General features: G+C 50.1%; 1 protein-coding gene across 1 annotated transcript; it reads right to left on the bottom strand.

The window, feature by feature from the left end:
* On the bottom strand, positions 1-26,730 carry kcnt2b (potassium sodium-activated channel subfamily T member 2b). Its single transcript, XM_084678504.1, has 29 exons — positions 26,562-26,730; positions 18,272-18,351; positions 17,900-18,002; positions 17,497-17,550; positions 16,704-16,752; positions 16,365-16,424; positions 15,718-15,792; positions 15,383-15,466; positions 14,934-15,028; positions 13,783-13,963; positions 12,648-12,812; positions 12,153-12,289; positions 11,655-11,718; positions 11,132-11,240; positions 7,393-7,501; positions 5,866-6,018; positions 5,500-5,756; positions 4,711-5,035; positions 4,453-4,558; positions 4,156-4,328; positions 3,722-3,793; positions 3,048-3,182; positions 2,691-2,802; positions 2,430-2,531; positions 2,103-2,186; positions 1,789-1,917; positions 1,221-1,566; positions 809-893; positions 1-677 (listed from the first exon to the last, which is right to left on the bottom strand). Exons 1-29 carry the CDS (start codon positions 26,648-26,650, stop codon positions 560-562), a joined length of 3,651 nt encoding a protein of 1,216 aa, XP_084534630.1. The 5' UTR covers positions 26,651-26,730; the 3' UTR covers positions 1-559.
* Positions 26,731-27,390: the final 660 nt, after the last annotated feature.

The following is a 27,390-nucleotide window of genomic DNA, read 5'->3' on the forward strand; positions in this document are numbered from 1 at the left end:
TGTTGAAAACCAAAGGCTTTTTATGTTTAGCACACAGTGTAACAGACGTCCCCCAGTGTGACAAGAACTACGACATAAAGAGACACTGGAAAGAAATGTATCGCTCAAAATCCATATGGGTTCCTTTGGCTGTCCAGAGAAAATTGGCAGTGTCTGGCTCTCAACATACATATTAGCACATGCACATACACAGACACAAACATGTGGCACTTCTGGGTCTCCTGTGCTCCACTATGAACATACCGGTGCATAACTGTGGTTCAAAAAGGTCCATGCAAAGTCCTCTGAGTTCAATGTGACAATGTTCACAAAGGAGTGGAGCACATGCTGTATCTCTGACCTTTGGTCTCTCTCTCTCTCTCTCTCTCTCTCTCTCTCTCTCTCTCTCTCTCTCTCTGTGTCTCTCTCACTCTCTCTCTGTGTGTCTCTCTCTCTCGGTCATCTCTCTCGTCGTAGGCCCCCGTCCCCTCTCTCTCCCTCTCTTGTGTCTTCCTGTCTGTGATGTGCTTCTTTGTTCATGTCCTCCTCTGGCAGGGCTCATGCGATCGTCTCTTCCCCTTTACAGATGGGTGCTGTCCTGGGTGTCAAACCTGTGACCCTCCGATCTCCCTGCGTTGGCCTTCCGGCTGCTCCCCTGGCTGGGCACCAAAGACAGGGGGTCGGGCCTGATCAGGTATCTGGAGGGGGGGACCACACACACACATGGAGACACACTCAGATGGGGCCTAGATTACTCAGGGTTCACCTATGTGAATGCGTGCATTGAACTTTAACCCGGTTTCGATGTGATCAATCGTCCTGTACTCACACGACGTCGTGCAGCTCCAGCCTGGTGTCAGGGGAGGGGTTGATTAGAATGTAGGATAACCTGTTGCCCTGGTCCGACATCCCATCTGACACAGAGAGAGCATGGTATAGCACAGGTATTCAATAAGACCGTTTCCAACACTCCTACACAGTCATACTACAGCACGTCTACCACACATTCTACTACATTTACATTTAGTAATTTAGCAGACGCTCTTATCCTGAGCGTCTTACAGTAAGTACAGGGACATTCCCCCTGAGGCAAGTAGGGTGAAGTGCCTTGCCCAAGGACACAACGTCATTTGGCACAGCCGGGAACCGAACCAGTGACCTTCCGATTACGAGCCCGATTCCATATCCGCTCAGCCATTTGACTCCCATGTCTGGACTACTACAACACAACAGGTACTCACTGAACCCGGAAGGCGAGAGGCCCAGGTGTTTCATGCGCGTGCGGACCAGAGCGTTCAGCTCCTGTCTCTCCGAGCGCCTGAACAGGGTGAGCCTCTGCTGGCTGATCCGCTCCGCCGCGCTCCCCCCGGTGCCTCCCTTGGAGCCGCCGGGCCCACGGCCCCCCTTCCTGCTCAGCCGCCGAGCCCACTGCATGCTCTTCCTCCTGAGCAGGGGGTGGTCCGAGGAGTGGGACGAGGAGGGGGGCTCGGAGGAGGTGGAGTTGCGATGGGGCCCCGTCCTGGACAGCAGGGGCTCCCTGGGTTCCCGCGTGTCCTCGTAGTCTTCCACGGTAATGGACACCTGGGACTGAGACCCACACACACACACAAACGCCCGCCCCCCACACACACACACACACATTTGTCCTTTTGTTTACCATTGAATTGGTATGCGGCGAGTGACTGAAAATCTTTGATTCCTCGGATCGATCTGTTGTTCCACAGGCTGAATTGAAACTGTAATGAACGTCTTTCGAGATGGGCTTCCAAAGGGTGTGTGAAGGCGAGGGGCTGGGCCCGGGTGGGGTACCTCAGAGACAGGAAGCTTGTGGGCCTCAGTGCGATAGATGCCGATGGGAATGTCGCCGTTGGAGGAGCACAGCTTCTGGTAGAGTCTGCCGTAGGTGCGGATCCACAGGTCTTCCTCTGTGATTTTCATCTAACAGAACCCAGACCCCAGCCCTTGTCACCCTGGTCGCTGGGCAGACACACTGCTGTCTGTCCAGCGTCAGTTTACAATAGACTGCAAGGGGCATGGTCACACTGGGTCTCATTGATGGGTATGGTTCTATTTTGTGTCGTGTGAAGCAAGGGATCTGCCAGCGTCTGAGGTAGCCTACTTACAGCACACAGGAAGCCGGAACCAGGCATAGAGTCCAGTCCTAGTAACAGTCTGGTGATGGAGATCATGTAGTCCTTCACAAATGACTGGCAGGAACACCCCCCACACACACACACACACACACATACACACACGCACAAGAGTGCACATGCACGCAAACACAGGAATGCACACCCATGCAGGCACGCGTGCGCACAAGACAAGGAAAGGTCATGAATGTGATCCACAGACAAAAATCTCCAAGGTTTCGCCACATCTGCTACCGCTTCGTTGAATTGGCTCTGAATGGGTTGGTTTGGTTTGGAATGTTTAGCCGCACTCAGAGTTACCTGATAGAGCAGTGTATCCAGCATACTGACGCTGAACACCTTCCCTGCAGCGAAGGGCAGACGGAACATGAAGACCAGATTGGAGCCTTTCTCTCTTTCCTTCTACAGAGACGACACTCACACACACACACACACACACACACACACAGAGACATGGAAGGCGTGGAGGAAGTTAGGAGGGAGCAGAATTCTTGGTCAAATTGGATGCAGAGTCACAAGCTGGAGAGAACCGACGGGTCGCAGGCCAGGTTAGACAAATACCTTCTCCAGCTTGGAGAGAGCCAGGGAGTAGTGGTCTTTGACCTTGAACTGCATGAAGCGCATGTTGGCAGGGTGGGTGAGCTCGGTGATGATGCTGAGGGCTGGGAACAGTCTGGGGAGGAGAGAGGGAGACCAAGAGAAAGAGGGAGAGAGATAGAGAGGATGAGAGACAGGGCGAGTTTGACATCGAGAAGATGAGAGAGAGTAGCGAGAGAGAGAGACGTGCCCAGAGAGAGAGAGAGAGAGAGAGATGGCGAACAAAGAGAAGGCGATCCAATGAAGAAAGAGAGTCGGATTTAAAACAGACACACGTCGACCCGTCCCTCTCACGAGTGGAGAGAAATTGGGCGGGCTCACCTGAAGAGAGTCTGGACGTTGACGATGGTCTTGGCATCGGCCATGTAGTCCTCCTCAGCAATCATGGAGCTCTCCTTGTCCACCACCACCATGGTGTCGGCAAACGTCACGCCGCACCGCAGCAAACTGTCCAGACTAGAGCGAGAGACAGAGAGTTGGACAAAGCTGTACACCCGTGTGGTGTAGTGACACGTACTGTATATGTATGTTGAACGACTGTGTGTGTCTCTCTGTATGCGTGTTGGAAATATCAATATATATATTAGGCTGTGATTTATATCGATGAATATTTCTGTAATTCCACCATTGCTCTGGCAATATGAACATTCATTTTTTTTCATGCCCATAAAGCCCATTGAACTGAACTGAGGGAGAGAGAGAGCCAGAGAGAGAGAAGTAGAACAACAGACACAGAGAGAGTCCAAAGGTCAGAGATACAGGATGTGCTCCACATCTCCACAGAGAGAGAGAGAGATGAGGAAAATGAGACGCAGAAAGAGAAACGGAGAGAGTTAGAGATGGGATGGCACAGGGAGAAAGGGTGAAAGGGGGATTTCAAATTAAACTCCATCAATATGCATCACGGAAACGCAGAGAGAAAACGAACAAACAGGCAAAAGGGCCACAAGAGTACAACTCGAGTGGAACAGAGCCAATGCTAGAAGCCGTCTTACTTGTCGATGGATCCGACCGTGTAGAACACCATGGGGAACCAGCAGATGGCCTCCAGGAAGTCCGCTTCTGGTCTGGATCAATCACAACATACACGGCTAGTTTCCTGGTTCTCAACGTCTGAATTTAATGCGTGCCACAACAAAGCGACAGATCCCCACGGCGACCGAGCAGAAAAGCCTACAGCTCCACCTGACGACGCTGCCAGCTCTTTGGGCAACAGAACCCATATGATATGACGACTCAGCCCTTTTATCGGCCCTTCATCGGACTCCGGCTCGATTCTTCCGCTCGCGTTGGCGAACCGGACACACGTGCGGTCACGCGCGCAGTGTCCAGCACCTCAATTTCTGTCATGTGGTACACACCGCGTGGTTGGGCGGTCTGTGTGTAAGTGTGTGCGTTCATGTGTGTGTGTGTGTGTGGGGATACTCACATGCTTTCCAGCAGCAGCACGATGGGGTTGAGTTCCTTCCTGGGTCTGTAGTAGGCCCTCAGTGGAACTATGAAGTTGTACAGGCCGTTGCCCGCACTCTCGGCCGACACGATGATGAGCTTGTTCCTAAAGCCGTAGGAGCGGGCGTCCTCAAACGGGATGTGGTGGCAGGCCTGGGGGAGGGTGTGGGGGGGGGGGGTCATGGGTCAGTGTGTTGGGTGGGCGAGAGGCTGCGTGGGGTTGAAGGGTGTGTGTGTGTGTGTGTGTGTGTGGAGCGTAGCGTGGCTGAGGTCCCACCTTGTCCATCCGCAGACAACAGAAGGGCATCTTCTCCTGCAGTAGGTGGCAGAGCGCAGGAGAACTGCCAATGTAGGGAGAGTTCAGCGGGTACCCCTTCACCCACCTGCCACACACACACACACACACACCGACAGACAGACAAACACACACACAGTTACTCAACATGACTCAGTGTACCTAAGCACTCCAACAACATACTGTGTACAGTTTCCGGAACAACAGAACCCTGTCCGGCAGACGGCGGTCTGCACTCACTCGCAGTGTCCCCCCCACCAGTTGGACCTCTCGTCTCCGTCGCTCTCCTCCTTCTCCTCCTCCCCCCCCTCGTCCTCCGACTGGTCCCCCAGGAGGTCGAAGGTGGCCGCGTTGACCCCGTCCACCAGCTCCAGGACTGGGGCGATGCTGTGGCGCCTCTCCTCCGCAGAGTCTGCCATGGCTGGGAGGGCCAGGGTGTTGGCACCCCCTGCCTCCGTCCTGGAGCCACTCCTGCCCCCTCCCCCACTGCCCAGGCCCATGCCGCCTGGACCCTGACCCTCAGGACTACTGTCACTGGAGTCCTGCAGATCGATGGCCACCGTGCCTGCAGGGGTGCAACCAACATATTCAATGAGACCTTTGGTAAACCCCATCATACAATACAGAGCTATGAGTACACGTCCCGCTGGGGAAAATCCCTGACGTGTTGAAATAAATAACAGGATTTCACTTGAGGAGTGAAACGGTAGTGATTTTAAATGTGTCCACCAGGTGGTGTGACGGTTAAACCAAATCCCAAACAACAAAATCATTTTCATTTGACATTTCAGTCATTTGGCAAGTTCGTCTGTAAATCCAACAATTAGATACAATTGAAAATATCGGCCCCTTTACGGCTCCCTCTTGTCAAAGTCCTCCCACTGTGCATTGCGATCGGCTCATGGTACGATCAATTTTATTTTTATGGATCCGAGGGTCTTTCTGCGTCACTACAAGCTGGAGAAATGACGCCGAGGCGGGGTGAGAGGAGAGGAGAGGAACGAATCGGTGCCTCATTGACTCACTGACCCATGCTAGCGATGATGCTGTGGACGGGCAGACGAGTGAGGCCATGGTAGATGGTCTGGGGGACCCCGCCCCTGCTGCTGCCCCCTGGCCCCCCCCTGGAGGGCTCCCTCTGGCCTCTGACGAAGGCAGAGTTCTCCTCCTTGGAAATGTTGATGTAGAAGCAGGTGTCGGAGCCCCCCATGATGTGACAGGGGCCGGGGTTGAGAAGGATGTTGGTGGTGTCGAGCCTGCGCACGCCGATCAGACACACGCCGTATCTGCCGAGAGAGGGCCAGAGAGCAAAATGTGTCGGTCGGTTTCTTTTGGTGTGTGTGTGTGTGTCTGTGTGTGTTCGAGTGTGTGTGTGTGTGTGTGGGTGGAACCTACTTCTTATGCGCATGAAAGGAGGCAAACGTGAAACTCTTCCCCTGGTACTCTCCGAAAAATTTGCTCTCCTCCAGGCGGATGTGATGCACCTCATTGGCCGAGCAGCGGCGGTACGTGCGCTGCCACTGGTCGGCCGAGCAGGCTCCGCCCTCCCTGAGACGGGAGCAAAGCCATTGGTAGGAGACGGGAGCGAGCTGATTGATTGGTCGCGAGCGGACAAAGGTGACCTTTGAAACACAGCGCACACAGCTATCGCCTCAGCATCGCCGGCACATCAAACACATTTCCTCACAAGGCTGTCGCGACGATGGTTTACATCTCTGTCAGAGGCCGGGATCAATACCTCCATGAGACCACTGACTAAGGCGAGGGCACAGAGCCTCTAAGAGCGGGGCGACCCTGCAGCTCAGACGCTGCTTGGTCCACTGGAGCAAACCCATTCACACACAAGCCGTGCTCAAGCGGACAGCCTTCATAGAGGCCGAGGGCGAGTGTCGGGGAAGTGAGAACTGGAGGACAGTGGTGTGTGGGAGTGTGACAGTGTAGGCGGGCACCCTGTGAAAAAAGTGCATGGCATAAACTATTCCTGCGCCAAATTCACAGTTCATAGGGACAGTGTGCCATGCTGGGTTGATGTCATGACACATCAGGGGGCACATTCTGGCAGGGGGGCAGGGGACTGCAGGGGAGGTGGGCGGCGACACGCTGACTGACCTGATGAGGGGCTGGAAGACTCTTGCACGTTGCTTGAAGGCCTCTGGGGGCACTGTTCTGAGAGGAGAGGCGTGGTGAGGCAGCAGACTGCAACTCTCTCCCTGATGCACACTATATCGCCAGAAGGATTCGCTCGTCTGCCTTCGCACGCATATGAGCGTGAGTGACATCCCGTTCTTAAACCATAGGATTGAATGTGATGCCGGCCCATCCTTTGCAGCTGTGACAGCATCAATTCCTCGAGGACGGCTTTCCACAAGGTTTAAGGAGTGTGTTTATGGGGAATTTTTGGAACCTTCTTCCAGAAATGCATTTGTGAGGTCAGACAGATGTTGGACGAGAGGGCCTGGCTGGCAGTCTCCGCTCTAATCCATCCTCAAGGTGTTCTATCGGGTTGAGGTCAGGACTCTGGGCAGGCCAGTCAAGTTCTTCCACACCAAACTCGCTCATCCATGTCTTTATTCCCCTTGCTTTGTGCACCTGAATTCAATGATTTGGATAGCTGAGGGAATACTTTTGGCAATATAGTGTATATCTGGTCTACTCTACAGCTGGGCCACCACAGGTCTAATGTAAGTTAGGATCAACCGGCTCTAGATTCAATACACTGCCTTCAGGGGTCTGTCTTTGGAGGATCAGATAGAGAGAAAGAGAGGGAAAGGCGGAGTGAAAAGAGACAGAGACAGAGAGAGACGAGAGAGAGAGAGAGAGAGAGAGAGAGAGAGAGAGAGAGAGAGAGAGAGGGAGGGAGGGAGGGGGGAGGGAGGGAGGGAGGGGGGAAGGGGGGGGGGAAATGAAAGAGAGAGTACTCACTGTCCTCTGGAGGAGTGGATCAAGAGGGTGATCAAGGTAGAGGTGGCGGGACACACACAGTTCAGGGCCAGCATGGCGTACTTGAACTCCTCTTCACACACCACATGATCTGCACACACGAAAGAACATTCGGCTCAGAGCGGGGGAAAATCCCACGGTAAACACAACCTTTGCCTAACCTCGTGCCGGATACTGTAAAGTCACTTGTGACTGACAGACTGAACGAGAGTCTGTTTGTATTTGGACGTGTGGAACAGAGGGAGACTGTGTGTGTGTGTATGTATGTGTGTGTGTGTGTGTGTGCACATGTGCGTGTGTGTGCAGGAGGCTAATGGATTTATGCCAGTAAGCAAAGCAGCCTCATTAGTGTAGGTGCAGCCTAAATGGTTCCGTAATTGGTGGTGCAGAGGCTAAGATTAAGTTAGACCCACAAGCTCCTGCAAACGCACAGTTATGTATTTGACAAATTACCTCTGACAAAAACAGAAATCACCCAGCTCCTCCTATCGTGAGTGCAACTAGCCCAGTGTTATCCCGTTTAAAAAAAAAATGTTTTTACATGAAACCTGACAACAAACAAGAATGCAACGTGTAAAGTGAAACAACCAGCACTCTCGTCTCAGCGGACTTGTTCTCCTCTAAGGCTCACTCACTATGTTCAGCCTTCTGGTGTCTATTCTGGGTTGTTGTTTTGGCCTGTTTTTCATCTTGGGGTGTTTGGAAACCCTGGGTGGAGGGGCTTATTGCACAGCTTTCTACTTCCCCACACATTCAACTTATCCTGGGGTGGAGCCAAGCGACACAAAACTGAGCTAACACGGATAACGGGTCATAGCTTGCCCCTTAGCTTGTTGCCCTGGCGTCTCTTTGCGAGCAAAAAACCAAACAGCTATTAGTGTTTTATTAGCCTGTGGAATGATGGCCGTGGAGAAGACATTCCTCCTGCTGTGTAACTCCTGATTACATTATCTGTAATCGGGAGCAGACAGCCATATGAAAGGCCACACCGTTTTCTACAAATTTAAGCTTGTGTTTTCAAAGCCCAGTGTTCTCTGCATTCGACATGGATGATAGATTAGCCCCAGTAAAGCGATGGGTCGGAGATGGATTGACAGTTGTCGAGCTGCACAGTTGATTTATAAGCCGTAGAAAAATATACACATTTGTTCCTGTGCCAAACAAACAACAGGGTAAGTGGCTATGGCAATACACAGTTAAATACACTGATTGCTTTCTTTTCTAAGGCTTTCAGGTTTGGTGTCAATGGGAATACTACAACCAGTCTACTGCTACTAAAACTCCTCAAAAAAATCTATTCAAACTCGATTCAAACTCCTTGCTACTTCAAAAAGGCTGATTTGGCACAAACATATTGGAAGAAAGCACCAGCTCGTGAAATTAGAAAGGACACACAATAAACGTTGATTTGAAGTGTAACCATGGATGGCATCAGAGAGCCGTCGGTGAAATAAACTGTACAACATACGTGCTCTCACACAAATCCTTACGCACATCCGACACACACCTAATGAGCTTTTCCCTCCCAACTGGGTTTTCTTTACCACTCCCAGCGTTCACCTTTACCCCCATCTCCTCCTCTCCCACTCCTGCCCTCCGCCACCCCATCCACCCTGCCCTCTCTCCTTGAGACCTACAGTACCACTGTCTCCAATTAACCAATTGCAACCAATTACCTGACCACATCAGCCGAGTTTGCTGCGACAGCTCAGATGAAGCAATACTGGGTTTCTTTCCTTTCAAGGCTGCATGTCGTGTCTCCCCATATGAGGTGTGATGCATTACGTTTGTGTGGGTGTCGATGTGTGTGTGTGAGTGTGTGTGTACACACAAACAATACGGCTGAGCTTCTGCGTGTGTGTGTGCGCGACGGACAATTTGAGCTGATTATAATTGTGGACCATGAAGTGGACCACCCAAAGCTACAACAGGAGACTGTGGCTCGGAATGATTGACCACTGACGTGACCACACCCCACAAAAAACCAGGGAGAGAGCTAGTTTCTCGTTGCCTAAAATGAGAGCAGCTACATTATTTCCTAGTTTAACACCCACTAGCCAGTGTCGTGTCAGACAGTTGCTCTGTCTTCAGAAAGCTCACGTCTGCTTTTCAGATAGGCTTCTTTTTTTTTTCGCCAGATATGATCCTTCCTTGTGCACATTAGGCCGTTGTGAAGCTATTTGTGGGGATCAAATCAAGTCTTCACTCCATCTCATTAATGCCACCCACGCTGGCACTTAGCGCCTCTATTCAGAGCAATGTCACAACGTGGAGACAGTTCTAAAAGCCCATGTGATTGCACATTGATTTGTTCCTCTAGCCGTCTCGCTGAGGCCGCTTGACCAATGAAAGGAGGCTAAATAATAAAGGCCCCGTTATATTCATGCGAAGGTCTCTCGCTGTTTGGGATTTACATAAACGTGTGGTTCTTGGAGGAAAGTGGACCAGCATTAAAAGTGACAACTCAGGTAGCACTCTAAGTCATTATCAATCCACTGTTCGTGTATTGTAAATAAAATAGGGATATCGAAAGCTACATGCCTGGTGGTAACTGCCCAGTACTAAACATGAAGACTCACCTCTTCATATCAAAGCGATGCTATGACATGCCAAATAGTCGTGTTACACACACACACACACACACACACACACACACACACACACACACACAGCACCAGCCAGGACAGCCACTCAACTTCTAACCCCTCACCCCAACACACCCATTCAGATAGGCAGAGAGATGGAGCAGATAGGCAGGGAGACAAGATTAGATAGCTGCATGCTATTTCATCATCTCCCCTCTAATGCCTCAACTTGAACTCATGCAAACCCAATTATAGAGATGGAATTCAGGCTGGAAAAATGGCAGGTTGGGGCGATGGATGACTGGTTGCCTGCTTTTATGATACCTTGTCTGAGGCGCGCTGCTGAGGGAGGAAATAGGAGAAGCGGGCTTTTCCGTAACTAGCGAAGGTAACCGCTAGTTCAGTGATTTCAGACAGCTGGGATGAGGGCGCAAAGCTAGAATTGAGTTCCCAGGGCTGTAGTCAGAGAAGTGAGACTCAGAGAGAGAGGGGGGGTGAGAGAGAAAAATGGAGAGGGAGCGAGGGAGCGAGGGAGGGAGCGAGGGAGGGAGCGAGGGAGGGAGCGAGGGAGGGAGCGAGGGAGGGAGCGAGGGGGAAGGAAGGAAGGAAGGAAGGAGAAACAGCAGGAGTGAGAGTGGTGTTGGCCTCCTCATCTTTCTCTCTTCCTCCTCCTCCTAACAAGTGCTTCTCTATTGGAGCTTTCTGTTGGTAGGCTGGCGACTGGAAGATAAGCTTTTTTTCCCAGAAGGCAATGTGCATACTCACAGACACCCCTTGTGGGGATACTGCCAACGCAATCTGTCCATCACAGCACAGTCGAGGCAGAGTAGAGAAGGGGAATTTACGGGGTGAGTGTCTGTATCTGATAGGACTGAACGGAGGTTGAATGCATTTGGAAGCTTGTTGCAAATCAGCAACAACAAGCTCAGGTGGAAAACAACAAGAGGATGATACACAGACAGGCTGCCCACTCTACCCGCACACTGACAAACACACTCACATACACACACACACATACACCCACACACAAGCTATGCTAAACTACAAACAGGCAGGCAGTCAGGCATGCAGACAGGCTTCCCTGCCGCACGTTCAAACCTGCCCACCCAGGGAATTCCACAGCCAACTGCCCTGACCTGCGAACTTGACGTGGAACTTGTTCTCAGGCTTGAGGATCTGGACGTATAAAGGGCAGTTTGGGGCAAAGTCCTTCACCGCCCAGGCTCTCAAAATGGTCTGGTGGTCCTGGGGGAAGAAGAGAGAGAGAGAGAGCTTCTTATCATTAGAAGCGGGAAGACAGACGTGAGCTCATCCTTGGAGCCCGTCTAATAAGGCCTCGTCAGCCCAGGGCCCCAGCCCACGGCGAAGCGATACAAGGCTCTCACTTCTGTTCTGGAAGGGGGGGGGGGGGGGGGGGACATGCTGAGATGCTCCACAGCTGCAAGCAAGTAGGTGCCTTAACAACCACACCGCGGTCGATGGAAGAAAAGGAAACAAAAGGCGCCGGTCTTAAGATGTGGTTGCGCGGGGGACAAAGGGAGGGGGGAAAGCACAGATGGATTCTGAGTGAGGTCAAATGGAGGGGGGGGGGGGGGGGGGGGGGGAGACCATGACTAGTGGCTAGCGTATTGAAGTAAATAGAGAGGTTGAGGAACATACAGCAGCGAAGCGATCCACCTCGAAGCGGTTACTGAGGATAAAGCATGCCTCGGCGTCGTCCATCCTGCGGCCCGTTAGTAGAGCGGGCGGGCGGGCGGAGCCAGGGGCACGGGGTCGGACAGACGGCGACGGGGAGGAGGAGAAACGAGGGGAGGAGAGATAAGAGGAGGAGGAGGGGGAGGGGAGGGGAGGGGAGGGGGGGGGATTATTGAGCGAGAACAGAGAAGAAGCAGAGAACGATCGAACAATAAATGTGTCATTCGAGCCCACGCCGTTCGGCGCCGAGATACGTGCGGCAGAGCCTCGGGAGACGACGTGCATTCTCCTCGGGGTCCTCCATTGTGTCGGGCAATTCCAGTGTATTGCAGCTTGTCTCGTTGTTATCATTATTATTATTATGATGAGAGGCTTAAGGAAAACCTGATCAATCTGGAGCTCATTCAGAACCATGACTTGGTCGGTTGTTGTCTGGGCCTTTGGGGACTGTGGTCGACTCACTTGGCCCTCATGAGGTCCTGGTCCTTGAGGGCGGAGCCCTGCAGGTAGATGACCCTCTGGGCCCACAGGGGGACATGCAGGACCCTCCGCACCTGGACATCCATCTCGGCTGGGCACAGGATCACCACATAGTAGTCCTAAGCACACACTTTGTTAATTACAGGAATATGAACTGGCACACACACACAGACACACACACATGCACACACACACACACATCCAGTCTTCCTCTCTCAGCCAGGGGCTCAGTTAGTAGAGAGACACACTCCGGCGTCTGTTCCTCCTGAAATAAGCCGCTGTGTGTTTGATCTTTGCAAATACTGACTTAATCCCATGTTTTAACCTCAGCTGGTTCTGCTCCTGGAGAGGATTAGAGAGACGACATCCAAAACACAAACACGCACACACACACACACACACATACACACACACACACACACATACACATACACACACGTGTAAACACGTGTCCTATTTCATGTTATTAGAAGAGACCTGCAGCCTGGGATGAGCGAAGAACTCGTTGAGGAAGTCCATGAGGAGGTCGATCTTCAGGCTGCTGACGCACAGCACCACATGCTTCTCCGTCTGGGCCCGGTAGCGGCTGTAGTTCCCTCCAGACTTCTGTCTCTCCATCCACAGGAAGGCCAGCTGTTCAAACTACACGAGAGGGGAAATCCAGCCAATTGAAAAGAGAATGCGATTACACGAGGCAGGAATGGGAGGGAGGGGACAGGTGGGGGGGCATGAGAGGAAGGAGAGGCGTAGGAGTGGGAAGGTAAGCGTTGATGTGATTGAAGGGGCTGGCGACGGCGGGCTCGGCCGCACAGCGTGGCCGGGGTTTGAACGGAGAGCCGGCCGGGGGAGGGGCCCCGGTGCCGCCGAGCAAGCGATGGATAGCAGCGTGCAAAGGGGGGTGGAGGGCGGTGGTACAGTAGCGACAGACAGTTCAAGTGGGGGGAAAGGGGCTGTGTGCTCGTGTGCTCCAGGCTGCCGGCAGCGCTGCAGGCAGACGGACGGGCAGACTGCCGGCTCTCCATGACAGGCGTGAGACCCACACACACACACAGGGGGGTCGAGGGTTTGAGGGGGGGGGGGGGAGGAGGGAGGGTAAGGGGCGGGGGGCAGGCGGTAAATGTCAGGGGGTATTTATGGATGAAAGACAGGAAGGCGGTGCGGGTGGGCGACATGGCTCGGTGGGCCATTTTCTGCCCTGCGTGGACACGCTATCCGCCCTCCACCCCACCTTACCTCCCCCCTGTCACCCCCCCAATCTCCCCCCCCTTTGCTGCAGAGCAGTCCCTCAAACGCTCGACATGCATTCAAAAAGACCCGTGACTCCGGCAACGCCGTCAGGGGTGTGAATGCGGTGAACGGGGTGTGTGTGATGTGCGACAAAGTCTGCCCCTCCCCCTGCTCTGCCCTCTGGGGTCTCTCCGGGACACTTGGGAATGTCAGGAGCGGGATCTGGGGGGGGGGGGGAGAGGAGGGACGACACTCATTTCCGAAAAAAGAAGACGCGACACGCTGGTTTGGCGTGAGGTTCACTGACACGGACACGGGGCCTGTCGCTACGTGGCGTCGGCGGAGTGGAGAGAGGCGCCCACGCGGCGAGGCCGTTGGAATCTACCTGGATGGGAAGCACGATGAGGGCCACGAAGATCATGATGACCACCAGCAGCTGCGAGGGCCAGATCTGTGGGGTGACGTCGCCGAAGCCCACCGTGGAGAAGGTGACCACGCAGAAGTACAGAGAGTCAAACAGGGTCAGGTTGTTGCCCGCGCGCTCCAGGTGCTGGATCCCACAGATACTGGAGGAGGAGGAGGGGCGGGGGGAGACGAGGAGAGCCGGAGCGGGAGGGTAGGGGTGGATGAGAGGGGGGGATGGGAGGAGGGAAGGATGAGGGGAGAAGAGGGGAGGAGTGGATGAGAGGGGGGATGGGAGGAGAGGAGGAAGAGGAGAGAGAAGAGGGATGGGGAGAAATGGAAGGGGTGGATGAGAGGGCGGATGGGAGGAGGGAAGGAAGAGAAGAGAAGAGGGGAGAAGTGGATGAGAGGGGGGATGGAGACAGATAGGGAGCAGATGGAAGAGGGGGCCGAGGAGGAGAAGAATCAGACAGATAGAGGAGTGGAACAGTTGGAGGAAAGGGGGAAGGGACGGGAGAGAGAGGAAGTCAGCGCAAATTAGCATGAACAGAGGGAGATGTGCAGTCGAGTGCGTGAGCTTTAGGTGTGAAAGGTTTCAAGTGTTTGATGACAGTTGGCTTACAGTGTGCGCGCGCGGATCTGTGAGAGGGTTTGCCTGTGCATGTAGGAGAGACTGTGTGTGCTTGCGTGTGTGTGTGTGCGCGCGTGTTTACCCAGTGTTGAAGGGCCAGTTGAGTCAACATTCAGCTGTCAGTACTGAAAAGGTCAGATAGCCTCATTGAAGCCGCTTTTCCACCCCTAAGACCTCCTGTTGCCCATTAGCCTGCTTTGAGCAGCAGGCAGATATGCAACCAAGCTCCCAGTAACACCTCATTAACTCTACACTTGACACCTGGCTCACACACTGTAAAATAACCCCAGCCTTTATCTCTTTGACAGCACTTATTGTACAATAAGGGTTTTAGACCCAGTATTTTGTCAGCATGTTATCTCTCACAAATGCCTTCATTTCACTCTCTTCCATTGTTGTCCACTGTCTCTTTGGTGGCTACACACTTCTCCTGTCCTGCCCTCTGCATTCCCCCCCCTCCTTCCCCCCTCCCCTGCAAAATGGCTGCGATCGCTGGAACTCACCAGGTGAACATGAGGCAAACCAGAGTGCTGATGAGAATGAGGACCTGGTTAAACATGGCAGAGTGGGTCCGCTGAATTGCCCGGTGCAAATCGTTCTGAGGGGAAATAGAAGACCACGGAAATTAGACAGCTAAAAGGCGTTGTGTTCGGAATCGAGACAATTCTGCTTGATGGCGATCGACGTGTTTTATTACGTAAGAACAAAAGTGGACACGGGTGACGATACAGTGAGAGAGAGAGAGAGAGAGAGAGAGAGAGAGAGAGAGAGAGAGAGAGAGAGAGAGAGAGAGAGAGAGAGAACCGTAATTAAAGATCCATACAGCTTATGAGACAGGTGCACACAGAGCTGTGCGAACGACAGAGATCTACACACCTTCCCAGGACACCTGCTGAAGAGAGAAAAGCAGAGATAACATGATGAGAGGAACGGTGTACATGTCCGTACTCACGATCATGTTCTCCAAGGCGTGTTTGGCCAACCAGCAGTTTAGAAACACGGGGATGAAGAGGTTTCTAACGGAGGGCAAAATCACCTGATGAGGAGAGAGAGAGACAGAGAGACATAGAGAATGACAGAGAGAGAGAGAGAGACATATCCTGTATGTATTTAATATGGCGGGGGGGCGGGGATGTACACAACCACACTGTTGGCACAGAAAGGCAACAAGTGGAACGTGTGATTCGTATGCCAGTGGGGATTCGAAACTCTGCTCAGCCCAGAGCAGACGAAAAGCCCACAGAGAGCATGTGCACTTCCTGTTTGATAAGGCGAGGCGCCACTCACGGTGATCACGAAGGGAACCGCGCTGATCATCTCCAGAATGAAGGGAACACGCAACACTTGCTCCCAAACGTTGCCCTGGAAACAACAAGCACACGCGACGGTTCAGGGAAACTCCATTGTCATGGCGGCCTTGGGGATTACCAGATCAACTGTGGATATGCGGGAGAAACTGCCCCATTTCCACAGTTGAAAAGAGAGGCGGACCAGGGTTGGTCCACGAGTCACATTACTCACCCTATACTAAGCGCCCATGTCAATTAAGATGTCAGAACAATCCCTTTTTATGTGCCTGCTGCCTGTCTATAGCTGACATAAGTCTGGGTCGTGGGGGCGGACAGACATTGTGTATGTGCAGACAAATCAATGGGATCAAGGCAGTAGGCCTTCACTAGCACCTTCAACCCCTTGGCAGCATCGCAAGGCGGGCTCTTAACTGGCATTAATGGCTGGGCAACCCTCTCGCTGGTCCCTCTAAAAGGGAGCGCAGTACAAGTCTCTTTAACGAAGACAGATGAAACATTGTGGCCTGAAGGCGGAACGCTCCACGGATAGTGGATGTCCCTGTGCAAACAAACCCCAGTGTGTGCACTGACGAGGGGCCATGGTGTGAGGATGTCTGAAGTCCATGGAGGAGCACAGGGTCTCACCTTGTAGCTGAGATACACCAGCAGCATGGTCTCAGAGAAACTGATGAAAGCCACAAGCACCTGGAGAAAGAGAGGAGAGAGGAGGGAAGAGAAAGAGAGAAAGAGAGAGAGAGAGAGAGAGAGAGAGAGAGAGAGAGAGAGAGAGAGAGAGAGAGAGAGAGAGAGAGAGAGAGAGAACCACTGGGTGTCTTGAGCAGGTGATGTCATGAACCAAAAGTGTCAGCAAGAACTGGAGATGTCTCTGTTTGTGCTCTCTGTTTCAGAGCTAGATATTGTGTGTATTTGTGTATGTGTGTGTGTCTGTATGTGTGTTTAAGTGAGAAACCACAGCAGTCTGACCTGTAGAGCCCAGAGAGGCAGCGGCCTCTCCACCCAGATGATAAGAGTCCTGACGAAAGTCGAGAAATAAAAAGGGGAAATAGAGAGACCAACATTTCGGAAAATGAAAGACGTCAATACAAATGCAAGCAAATAATCCTAATCATTTAAACAACATCCCATAATATTGTGCAGGCGGAGGTTGTCCTGAATTACCAAGTGACCACTTGAAAGAAAATCATACCAACAGAAACGGTATTACACAACAGAGGAAAAAGCCATTTTTGCAGAAACATCAATGTTTTATTGTGAGGCAGAGCCCTTTATGAAAGCATGCTGGGACCTATCATGGCCGCCTGAGCAGCCATCGCCTGATCGCCTGTTTTCTGGTTTGCTCCTTAGAGTCTTCTGCCTGGAGCAGGAAGCTTTATTGAGCCTATTCTGTCATGTTCCTTATTCATTTGGAGCTGGAGCCTCCACAGTGTCACCCGCCACCAATTAGATCAATAGGTCTGGGTGTAGCCCAGGCCTGGCAGAGGCTTGCTGTAGGCCTGCATCCCTCCACCATACTTCCTGATTAGGCTGTGTGGCCACTACTTACGTGCATAACGTTGGCATGTAATCCATACTGACACTGTGATTCACTCATGTGACATGGTGAGGTTCAATATAAGGATTTCAGACCACTTTATCACGCTGAGCTCCATTGATCCGGTGGCGTCGTGTGGTCTCATTAAGCTGCTGTGTGGCTGTCCAGAGGCTGACCTCCTGTGTAAACCCCTCTGCTTTGAGACTACAGTCATGCCTCTCTTACCAGTCAAACTCACTCCGGGGACGACTCGACGCGTTCTGCTTCGGACAATCGCTACTGCCTCGGACGATTGAGGGAGAGAGTGAGAGGGGGCGTGGGAGGGAGTGAGAGAGAGCAGGGATGAAGGAAGATTGTCAGTGAGAGGTGCATCAGTGCTCATGCCTTCTGCCTTACACTTACTTACTTCCACCCCCAGACTTTAACCATTTGCATCTCGGGTAGCATCTGCAGTACTATCTTGCTTTCCATGGCATATCCCCGTACATGTACTCATCCCCATCTCCACATCCTTATCCTATCCCTCCCATCTCCTTCCCACCCCTTCCTAGCCCTCCCCTGCCCTCCTTCTCTTCTTCTGCCCACCCACTCACCCTCCGTCCCTTCCCCTGCCCTGCCCTCCCCTCACCAGTCTTGTCTCTGCTCCTGTGGGTTGTCCAGCAGGACTCTGACGATGTACAGGCAACAGCTCAGCACTTTCAGAGAGAAGTTGAACATGCGCACCCTCAGACCTGCAAGAGAGGGCACCAGCACATGCTGTCAACAAATCCGCACCCCCCCCCCCCCCCCCCACGACGTAGACCATCAACACGGACACCACATCACAGGAAACAGACCCACAGACTCACAACGGAACCCATCAAAGCACAGGAACACAGGGTGCACATTGAACAACCACGCACTTTTGAGAAAAAGAAAAACGGAAGGAGCACAACTGGTGGACCACTAAATAGCACAACTCATAAGACACAACCCGGTTCCCCAAACACATACAACTCACTGGATCTTTGGTTTTTGATGAAGAACAGCTTGAGACGCTCCTTGAACGTGTTTTCGTTCACATAGAACTCGACCTGCACCCTAAGAGAGGGGTGGAGAGATGGATGGATAAACCGAGGGAGTGTCAGGGACGTGCGAGGCGACTCGGGAAACAGAGGAGTGAGGGAGAAGTGCCAGAGATGTGTGGCGCGATAGACGGTCATGGAGCGAGTCAATAACGTCAGAAGAGAGAGTGGATGAGAAAGAGAGATATAGACAGAGCATGATTAAAGACACTGCGGAGAGGGAGAGGGTAATAATGAGTTTACGAACGGCAGTAAGTTGGCAAGTAAGGCGCGGTGCAGTTTCTATTCGACTAATAGGTTTTTAGAGGAAATGATGATGCTGCCTTTCTTCCCTGCTTGCCATGTCACAGACGGCGGCGGTCACCCTCGTTATTGCTCCTGATTAAATATAGAGCAACAAATTACTTCCCTCTGATGTTCTGCCAAACATAAGAGTCCATAATTACTGCTCTTACTTCCCTCCCAGACCCCATGGGGTGAGGAAAGACCTACACACTTTTGCACACCTGGCATGTGGCATTAAATCTATCATACACACATGTAAGAGCACTCCCACTGATGCCACACACACACACACAGTGTGCTACATACACACACAAACACACACAGTCTCAAGATGTCACATTTCCTGTCAGACCTTCTCGTGAGAGATTGCGCACACCTGTGCTTTCATTCTATGGGCCCTGCTGGCACGCAAAGGGAACTGGGTGACTCAGACACTGGTTAATACCGCGGCGATGCTTTCTGGTGGTATCTGTGCCACACACACACACACACACAAAGGCAAAAGGCCACCATCTAATCTTCCAGCCAGTGGGGGTCTTCAAAGGCTTCTAACACTGCTGAAAACTAGGAACCCCCTCATGGTTGGTCAGACGCACACTCCAAGCAACACCCGGGGAAACTTTCGCTTTGTGTTGCTATGGCGACGGAGCATCCCTCTTTTTCTCCCTCTCTCACACGAGCAGACAAGCAAACACACACTTGAGACTGTTAAGTCGTCATAAACCAGCAACTGCATTCAAACTTGATGATACTGTGTAGCTCCTTTGGCTTGAAGCACTGTGGGTTTGCAGTCTGCGCTTGGTCTGGACATGGTTGCACACTCTGAAATTATAAAATGATCTCTAATTTAAGAAAGAAGAAAAGCTTGACGCTCATACTACCAGGGTGGGACGTAAGCCTGGTGGGGGATGTACTTCATTTACTGTACACAAATCCATTCCAAGTCCTTGTAAATCCTAAAAGAAGCCTCCGCAACGTTCTAAACGGGCACAATCCTTTCTTCCCCTCCTGGTGTTCACTTCTGAGAGGCAGCTTTTCCAATTACAGTAAGCAACAGTAGAGGACAATTAAACTGAAGCCGCAGCCCAATACAGATAGGGATAGAATCTAAGATGTGTTATCCAAAGGAGAGAGATTAAACACACGGGGAATTAATTCTAAACAAAAACACCAACAAAAAAGAAAATAGTCAGGCAATCATTAAAAGCAAAGCAGCCCTTTGGAATTTGAAGCAGGACTTGATAATTGCCCAGAATAATTGCTTTGGTAGATTAAATCGCTTAAATCATCTGAAACTGGAAAATACGTTAAACTGGGTTGTCTATAGCCTTTCAACCTCTTAATTCAGTGTGATGTTGCTTTTAATGTCCCGTGACATGCTCACAAAAGACATTATACCAATACAAAACTATCTTCAAATTTATTAACATAGGTGACAGTTAAATTACTTAAAACGCCACAGGTATCATATTAAAATGACATCTGACAGTTTAGAATGTCCTCAGTATTTCATTGTATCACTGCATTTACACACTGACCATGGAGGAAAAAATCTAATAGAGATTCAACAGGGGCTTCTCAATGGTCCACCATGTTGTGGAGAACAAAGGTTTGTCCATTTCAAATAATCTTCCAAAATACACCCATTTTACATTGAAATTAAACGCATACACCGTGGCAGAAGATGTTGATATCAGTACCCAACAACAGCTGATCCCGGATGTTTAAACATTTTATTTTGTAGTAAGGACACAAAACTATTGAGGCATGGTAGATGCAAAGCAAGATATGCAAAATGAGGCACATGGGAGATCATCTGCATGTACCTTCATGGCAGAGAAAACAGATAGAGAGAGACAGAGGGAGAAAGAGAGTGCAAAAAAAAAACTGCTCTCCTGCTGATTCCTGTTTGTCTGGGCTCTATAATGACACAGCGCTGGCACACTAATGGCAGAGAGGAGGAGTCAAGGGGCAGAGCTCTGACCATCACCATCCCTGCTGACTCACCATCACCTCAAAAGTTGTGCAAAAGAGGGAGAAAAAACAGCTAAATTAGCTGGGAGGATGTCCACTGAAACAGTTAAGGATGATACACAGCACTGGAAGCGAAAGGGGAAAACACCTTTAAAAAGAGAAGGTTTTTATTAAGTTGTTAAAAGATGATTTAAAAATTATGACATGACATGACACATGACATGATGACATGACATGATGATCACATAAGATGACAAACCTTATGACAATGGAGGCAAATATTCAACATTGGACGATGGAAGACGAATACAGAACATGACAGCAGTAATGGAAGAAAAACTGTCAAAGACGACATGAAACACAGGAGAGGGCCGGCAGAGCAAAGCAACAATGGCAAATACACAGCCTCCGAATGAGAGGAGGTGAATTCAATGGGGGCTACAGGAAGCAAATAAATTGCACACCTCCACGAGGCCTGCTTCACAGATTGAGAGGCGCAGTGTCCTCTGCTTCCACCAAAGGGAGAGAGACACAGTGGCAGCTCGACCTTGACCCACATGCATGCCGTGTGGATCGAGCCAAGAAAGCACGGGGAGAAAACTTCGGGACGCGGAAAAAAAGACTGGCAGGTGGGGGGGGGGGGGGGGATGGGATTAAGCCATCATTATTTCACTCTGTATCTCCGTCCCTCTTTCTCTCTCTCTCCATCACAAACACACGTTCGCACACAGACTGTGGAAAGGCCCAGCTATGTGCTCGGGAGGAGATAGAAGCCTCCATTGTGCATGGTGACGGATGAGAATGTGTATCCCCGTTTGAGGCAGCGTGCCCACCCGTGCCCCGCCCCCCTGCACTCACACCACCCCGCAGACTAAATGAAAGTCATCTTTCACGAGGACGGTGCGAGCCACAGCGACAGTAAGTAAGTGTGCTCAATCGCTTTTTTTTTTTTACGCAAAACCCATTTCCTTGCTAGGTGTGAGTCTTTGCAGAGTAAGTAACACCATACATCATCGGTTAAACTGTCATCTACTCTTCCTCTCTTCATCCCTCCATCTAAGTGAGACCAATGTATCCTCCCTTATTATATCCATCCTCCTTTTGTCTTTCTTAGGTGGCGCGGCACACAGTACACTGTACAAAGCATTTGCACTTTCGTTTGATAGAAGTCTTCTGGAGACGCCCGGAGAGATCTTCTTACTTAGTTGGCTTACTCACTAGGCCCTGATGCATTGCACCCTTAACAGTGTTTAGTTCAAGCCCTCATTTCACCTCGCTCGAACACACCATGAGAGAGGGACGATTAACTGTGTGATGCTGAGCTAAACCCATAAACATAAAAGATTTACAAAGTATTTTAGAGGCTGTTCCAAATACCATATTGAATTACCCCTGCAGGGGACATAATTGCCAAGGTAAATGACTGATATCAGACATGGATTCCTCTCACGGCCCTCTCTTCGGTACCTGCAAGGCTGCAGGGAGCAGAAGACAATACCTGCTGCTTATTAAGTTAACATGATTTGGGACTAGGGGAGATAGGATCAGTGTGTTTGTGATGCCTCCATAGCGGCTCAGCTTCTCCCTGCTATCATGCTGATGTTACTGGAGCATCCAGCGCGACTGACCCCCAGGCTAGCCCAGCCAGCCACCGCTAAATAGCATCCACCATTCGATGGGTTCTTCTCAGGGGTGTCACGGCTGGCTGGGTTCCTCCTGGAAGCTGCCTCTGGCCAATTCTTTAATGCCCGAGAAAAAGCCCAGGGCATGATGGGAAGGCCAAAGATGATCTGGAGGATGGTCTGTCACTGAGCTCTACTGTACCTCACAGGTGCTTTTGGCATGAGCCCTCATCCATGAGACCTGGCTTTAAAGCCACTGCATGTGATTTTTGGTGACACAATACTAAAGGGATGCTTTGCAGAGGACTCTATACTGGCTGAGAAGGGGACAGGTTATATCAGCATGTCTACAATTTGGCACACATTATAAAGAGACAATCCTGTGAGGACAACGTTAGTGGAAATGTAAAGGAGGTGAGAGAGACACAACAGAACACAAATATTTTGTTTCACAGTAACATTTACATTTATTCATTGAGCAGACGCTTTTATCCAAAGCAACTTCCAAGAGAGAGCTTTACAAAGTGCATAGGTCACTGATAATAACAACAAGATAGCCGTTAGCAGTAAGCAGTAATCCCTTAGGAACGTTCATTTCAAAAAAATGAAAATCTTCATTTGCCCTCTCTACAGGTCTGACTCACCCACTAATTTATTGCGTGATGGCCTGCCCACCATGTCCAGATCTGCCACTAACCTTCTCTAAATGGACAATAATTAGGTGCTTTCTTTAATTAAAACCAGGGAAAGCTGGCAATCTTCCATTTGTCAGTGCCATGTACCTTTCCACTCCTGGGCAGGGGCTTCATTGTAATCTGTGCCAATTATACCATCTCTACCCAATTAATTCCTATTAAGACCTGAGAGTTTTTTTCACTTTGATCCGAATGTTTACCAAATGGTTGTGTGCAGGGTTACACAGTAGCCTTCGGAAAACCAATTACATTTAGTCATTTAGTCATTACAGCTTGGTATCTGAGGACTCACAACTCCCATTGTTTGTAAGCTTGGGTTTTAGAAAAAATACTTGTCTTCTTCACAACTAAATATGGGGATTGGGGAAGCACTCCATTTAGGACCACCAGTCTATCAGACATCTACCTTAGCAGACGATGACAATTCCTAGATTGACTATTGAGACTTTTTTTGCCCTATCCTCATTGAGGAGACCGAAAAGATGGCAGGGTGCGAATGGAGCAGAAATAGGGTCTGGGAAGAGGTGGTGGCGGTGGTCAAACAAAGACATCCTCTGTATGATAATCCTGGTCTCCTGGTTGAAAACTCCAACAAATATGTTACGTAGTCAGGAAGGACGGACAACATTACATTAAACCACTCTATGGAGAGAGAGAGAGAGAGAGACAGAGAGAGAGAGAGAGAGAGAGAGAGAGAGAGAAAGAGAGAGAGAGAGAGAGAGAGAGAGAGAGAGAGAGAGAGAGAGAGAGAGAGAGAGAGAGAGAGAGAGAGAGAGAGAGAGAGAGAGAGAGAGCTGGGTGACATGCTTGCTGTGACGGCCTGCCAGATGTAATCAGACCAATGTGATTAGCTTTCATTTGCTCTGTGGTCATCATCCTGAATGGAAGCAAGTCAGGGACCACGTCTGATATCAACACCCTCCCACCAACCAGATCAGGATGGAAAGCTTTAAGGCCACACATTCAGACGAAAGGCTTGGCAACTCTATTTACTCTGTGACAAGCTTATCACCAGCCCTCGTAAGTTCTGGCTGGCCATGTTTAGTCATCTGCCATTTCCAGAGTAACATCAGAGCCTTTGCCAGTGCTTGAATAGCGCCACTGTAGATGTTGTTTTATCAAGACGTATACAGTGCATACTGCTCTTTGCTTGAAAATGAACTACAGCAAAGAAATAGATCCTGCCACTGAGATTGTGTCCGTTTATGCACACTACATCGAAACACCTGGAGAAACCCTTCAAACACTCCTCAAGCGCCTCTTTTATGTTTGCGAGCTACTGCTTTCATGGTGACACATAATATGGGGCGTTAATAACCCTTTATTTTAACAATGTAGAGAATTCTGAGAACATGAGTGGTAAAGAAGTCCCTTGGAAGGAGAGATGAGCACAGTATATGTTGGGTGTGAAGAGGTACTCGAGAGGAACATTATAGGGCTGTATGTGTGGAGAAGGAAAGGAGGGAGGGAGGGAGGGAGGGAGGGAGGGAGGGAGGGAGGGAGGGAGGGAGGGAGGGAGGGAGGGAGGGAGGGAGGGAGGGAGGGAGGGAGGGAGGGAGGGAGGGAGGGAGGGAGGGAGGGAGGGAGGGAGGGAGGGAGGGAGGGAGGGAGGGAGGGAGGGAGGGAGGGAGGGAGGGAGGGAGGGAGGTGAGTGGTCCATAGGGAGGAAGAGGAAGGGATTACTGGGCTCAGTAATGTGTTTTTTTTTTCCTGCACAAGATGTGTATAAGGGATATACATTACGGATATGGGAACAATGTGTGTGGTTGTACGTGTGTGTGCATTTGGGGGTGTAAAGGATTCTGTCTTGGGATTCGTAGAGACACAAAGCCAGTCCCATGCAGGACACAGAATGACTCAGGTTGTCACCATTAATTGTCCCACTCTCTTCGGCACAGCTCCATTTTATACGTGTTAATATTCTCTTGCCAGTGAGATCAACACTGTGACCCATCACAGAATGTTCACCCTCCACCCCCACCCCTGCTCTATCCTTTCTCGCTCCCGCACACACACACAACACACAACACACACACTGGTACACACATACTCCACTCCTCCACACCAGTCTCACCATGCAGTTTTGTCACATTGCTTGCATTAGAAGCCCAGTCTGATATCAGAAGAGTGGCACTTAGCTCTCTGTTCATGTCATTACAGCAGAGGAGAAGTGCGCGTATGTGTGTCCATGTTTCAACAGAATGCCAGACCAAGAGGGATCCAAAGTGAACAAGCCATGAGTATCATGCAACTCAATGCCCACTAGAACCTGTGAAGTGAGAACCATCAAGTCGTCTCTCACACTCAAGCCGACATTTCCCCGGGAACACATTCAATATGGAGCAGTGTTCTCTGGGAGTAGCTGCAGTGCATTTGCTGCAGTCTGTGTAACCTGGGCTCTCGACCAGACAATGAGGACTGTCACAATGTTTACAGCTTCGGTTGTTCCCAAAAAACGCCGACCTGCTTTCTGACACATTCAATCCTCGCAGACACTTGGATACGTCATTTCAGGTAGCCGTCACATCATCCTCCTCCCGTTCAAATACTCAGACACCCACACAGTATGACTTCAGTGGTAAGAGTGACCTACTATAAACAGCCACCGTCTCATACCACCTATAACCAGATTTTACAGATCTGAATGAGGTTACAATGTCCTTTCTCTGTAATATCAGTCCCTGGGCCATTTTTGAAACTTGAATGAAGGCCACTGGTGAGAGGGAGAGGTCCAGACACAGTATTGTGGGTCCTTCAGGAGGACATGGCGAGTGATGAAGATGTAAGAGAGATTTGTATCTGTGAGACAAGTAATATAAATGTAAAATCAAATCATCAGTCCTTGAGCGTTCCAGGCCAGATATTGTTTCAGTAATATTATACCCGTTATCGACAGGGCAAAAGTTGTGTAAGCCTCTGTGTTAGTCTCTATCATTGTATAACGTGGCTTAAACGGACACTTTCTCAAAACCTTTCAAAAGCAAGGGTTGCCAATTATCCGATTCAAAACACCCACTCAAGACCACAAGAAAGTGTTCTGGTCCTCATTTCTAACCTAGCAACCAGGGGGGCAAGTGTGAAATGGAGGTTCCATTTTCCATTAGTCTCTGTAATGAAATAGCCAGACCAAGTGTTGCATATTCTTATGTAATAAATATGCATGTGGAAAAGGATGCCAAGTACATTGTGCTTGAAATGGGAGGTATGCAGGTTAATTGACAGTTGGTGGGGATACCTATAAATTGCCAGGGCACATGGTGAAATTGTCTGACCTGTGTACATGTCTTTAATCATGTCAGGGACATATATGTTATGTCAAATATATGAATAATTACATGGAAGCTTTTACTGTAAAGATCAAAAACCATTGTGGTTGCCTGAACCTAAAATTGATTTGCTCCAAATGCCTGTTTTATATCACGCGCACACACACCGCAATTTATTTTTCCTTCTCATGTCTGCATTATATCAGTAGTAGTCTTACATAATTATACCATGAAAACTAATCACTGAACCTTTTGTATTAATAATCTGCCTAGGATTTGCCAACACAGACATGTCTTAAACGTGATGATCTGAAAATAAAAGAGCACTGAATTATCAATGTACAAAACGACGATGTCTATTGCTTCTTTTCGGAAGTTCCTTACCTGTCGTCTGCCTGCCAGTCACCGAGCAACAGGTCTCGGAAACGGTACCGTGGCGGCAGCGGGAGTACCTCCTTCTCGAGCTCAACCATTGTCCACGCTTCAGCCCCGAACCCACCGGCGAAAGGTATCAAAATTAGAAACGGAGACGCCTCGATTAGAGGATATTCTCCAAACCAACCACTCTATTGTAACATAAAATTATTTTGGTCTACGAAATACAAATCATGGCACTCCGAATTAAGTTGTTTTGTTGCTGTCACTGCTACTTTTCTACAACAGCAACAGGTCGAAGATGCTCTGCGGTGAAGCGTAGGTACTTTTAGTGTGACAGCTTGAGAGCAACTGGTTGTCTCATGAAAAATCCCCTGGTTCCTACAGACGCAGCGACCATAACGCTCTTTCACTTTTGACCGATTGGACACGCATCATAACAATATGATACATATGTCAAAAACCACATACCTTTAATCTATGACATTCTCTTACATTTCACATGGTCTACGTTTAAAATCCCCATTAATTCTGTTCACGCTTGATTCTTAATGTTCACAGGGTAAATAAATTAGTTGTGACACATTGCTCCGAATTTATGTTAATCCATTTAGTGGCATCAAATTTCATTTGGGTAAAAAAATCTGAGCTTAATAATTATGTACGAGGCAACATCCCAGTTTTATTTGTAGCGCTCCGATAAAGAAACCTCTGCGTTTTAATTTCCCAGACACGATCCCGCCACGCAATATTTTCAAGGCAACAGTGCGACACAGATGAGCACGTTTGTCTACAACCATTCAAACAATGGTAACTCAACCATCAATGCAAAATACTG

This window comes from Hypomesus nipponensis, chromosome 17 (assembly GCF_054491055.1).
Source record: "Hypomesus nipponensis isolate SF chromosome 17, ASM5449105v1, whole genome shotgun sequence".
Classification (NCBI taxonomy): domain Eukaryota; kingdom Metazoa; phylum Chordata; class Actinopteri; order Osmeriformes; family Osmeridae; genus Hypomesus; species Hypomesus nipponensis.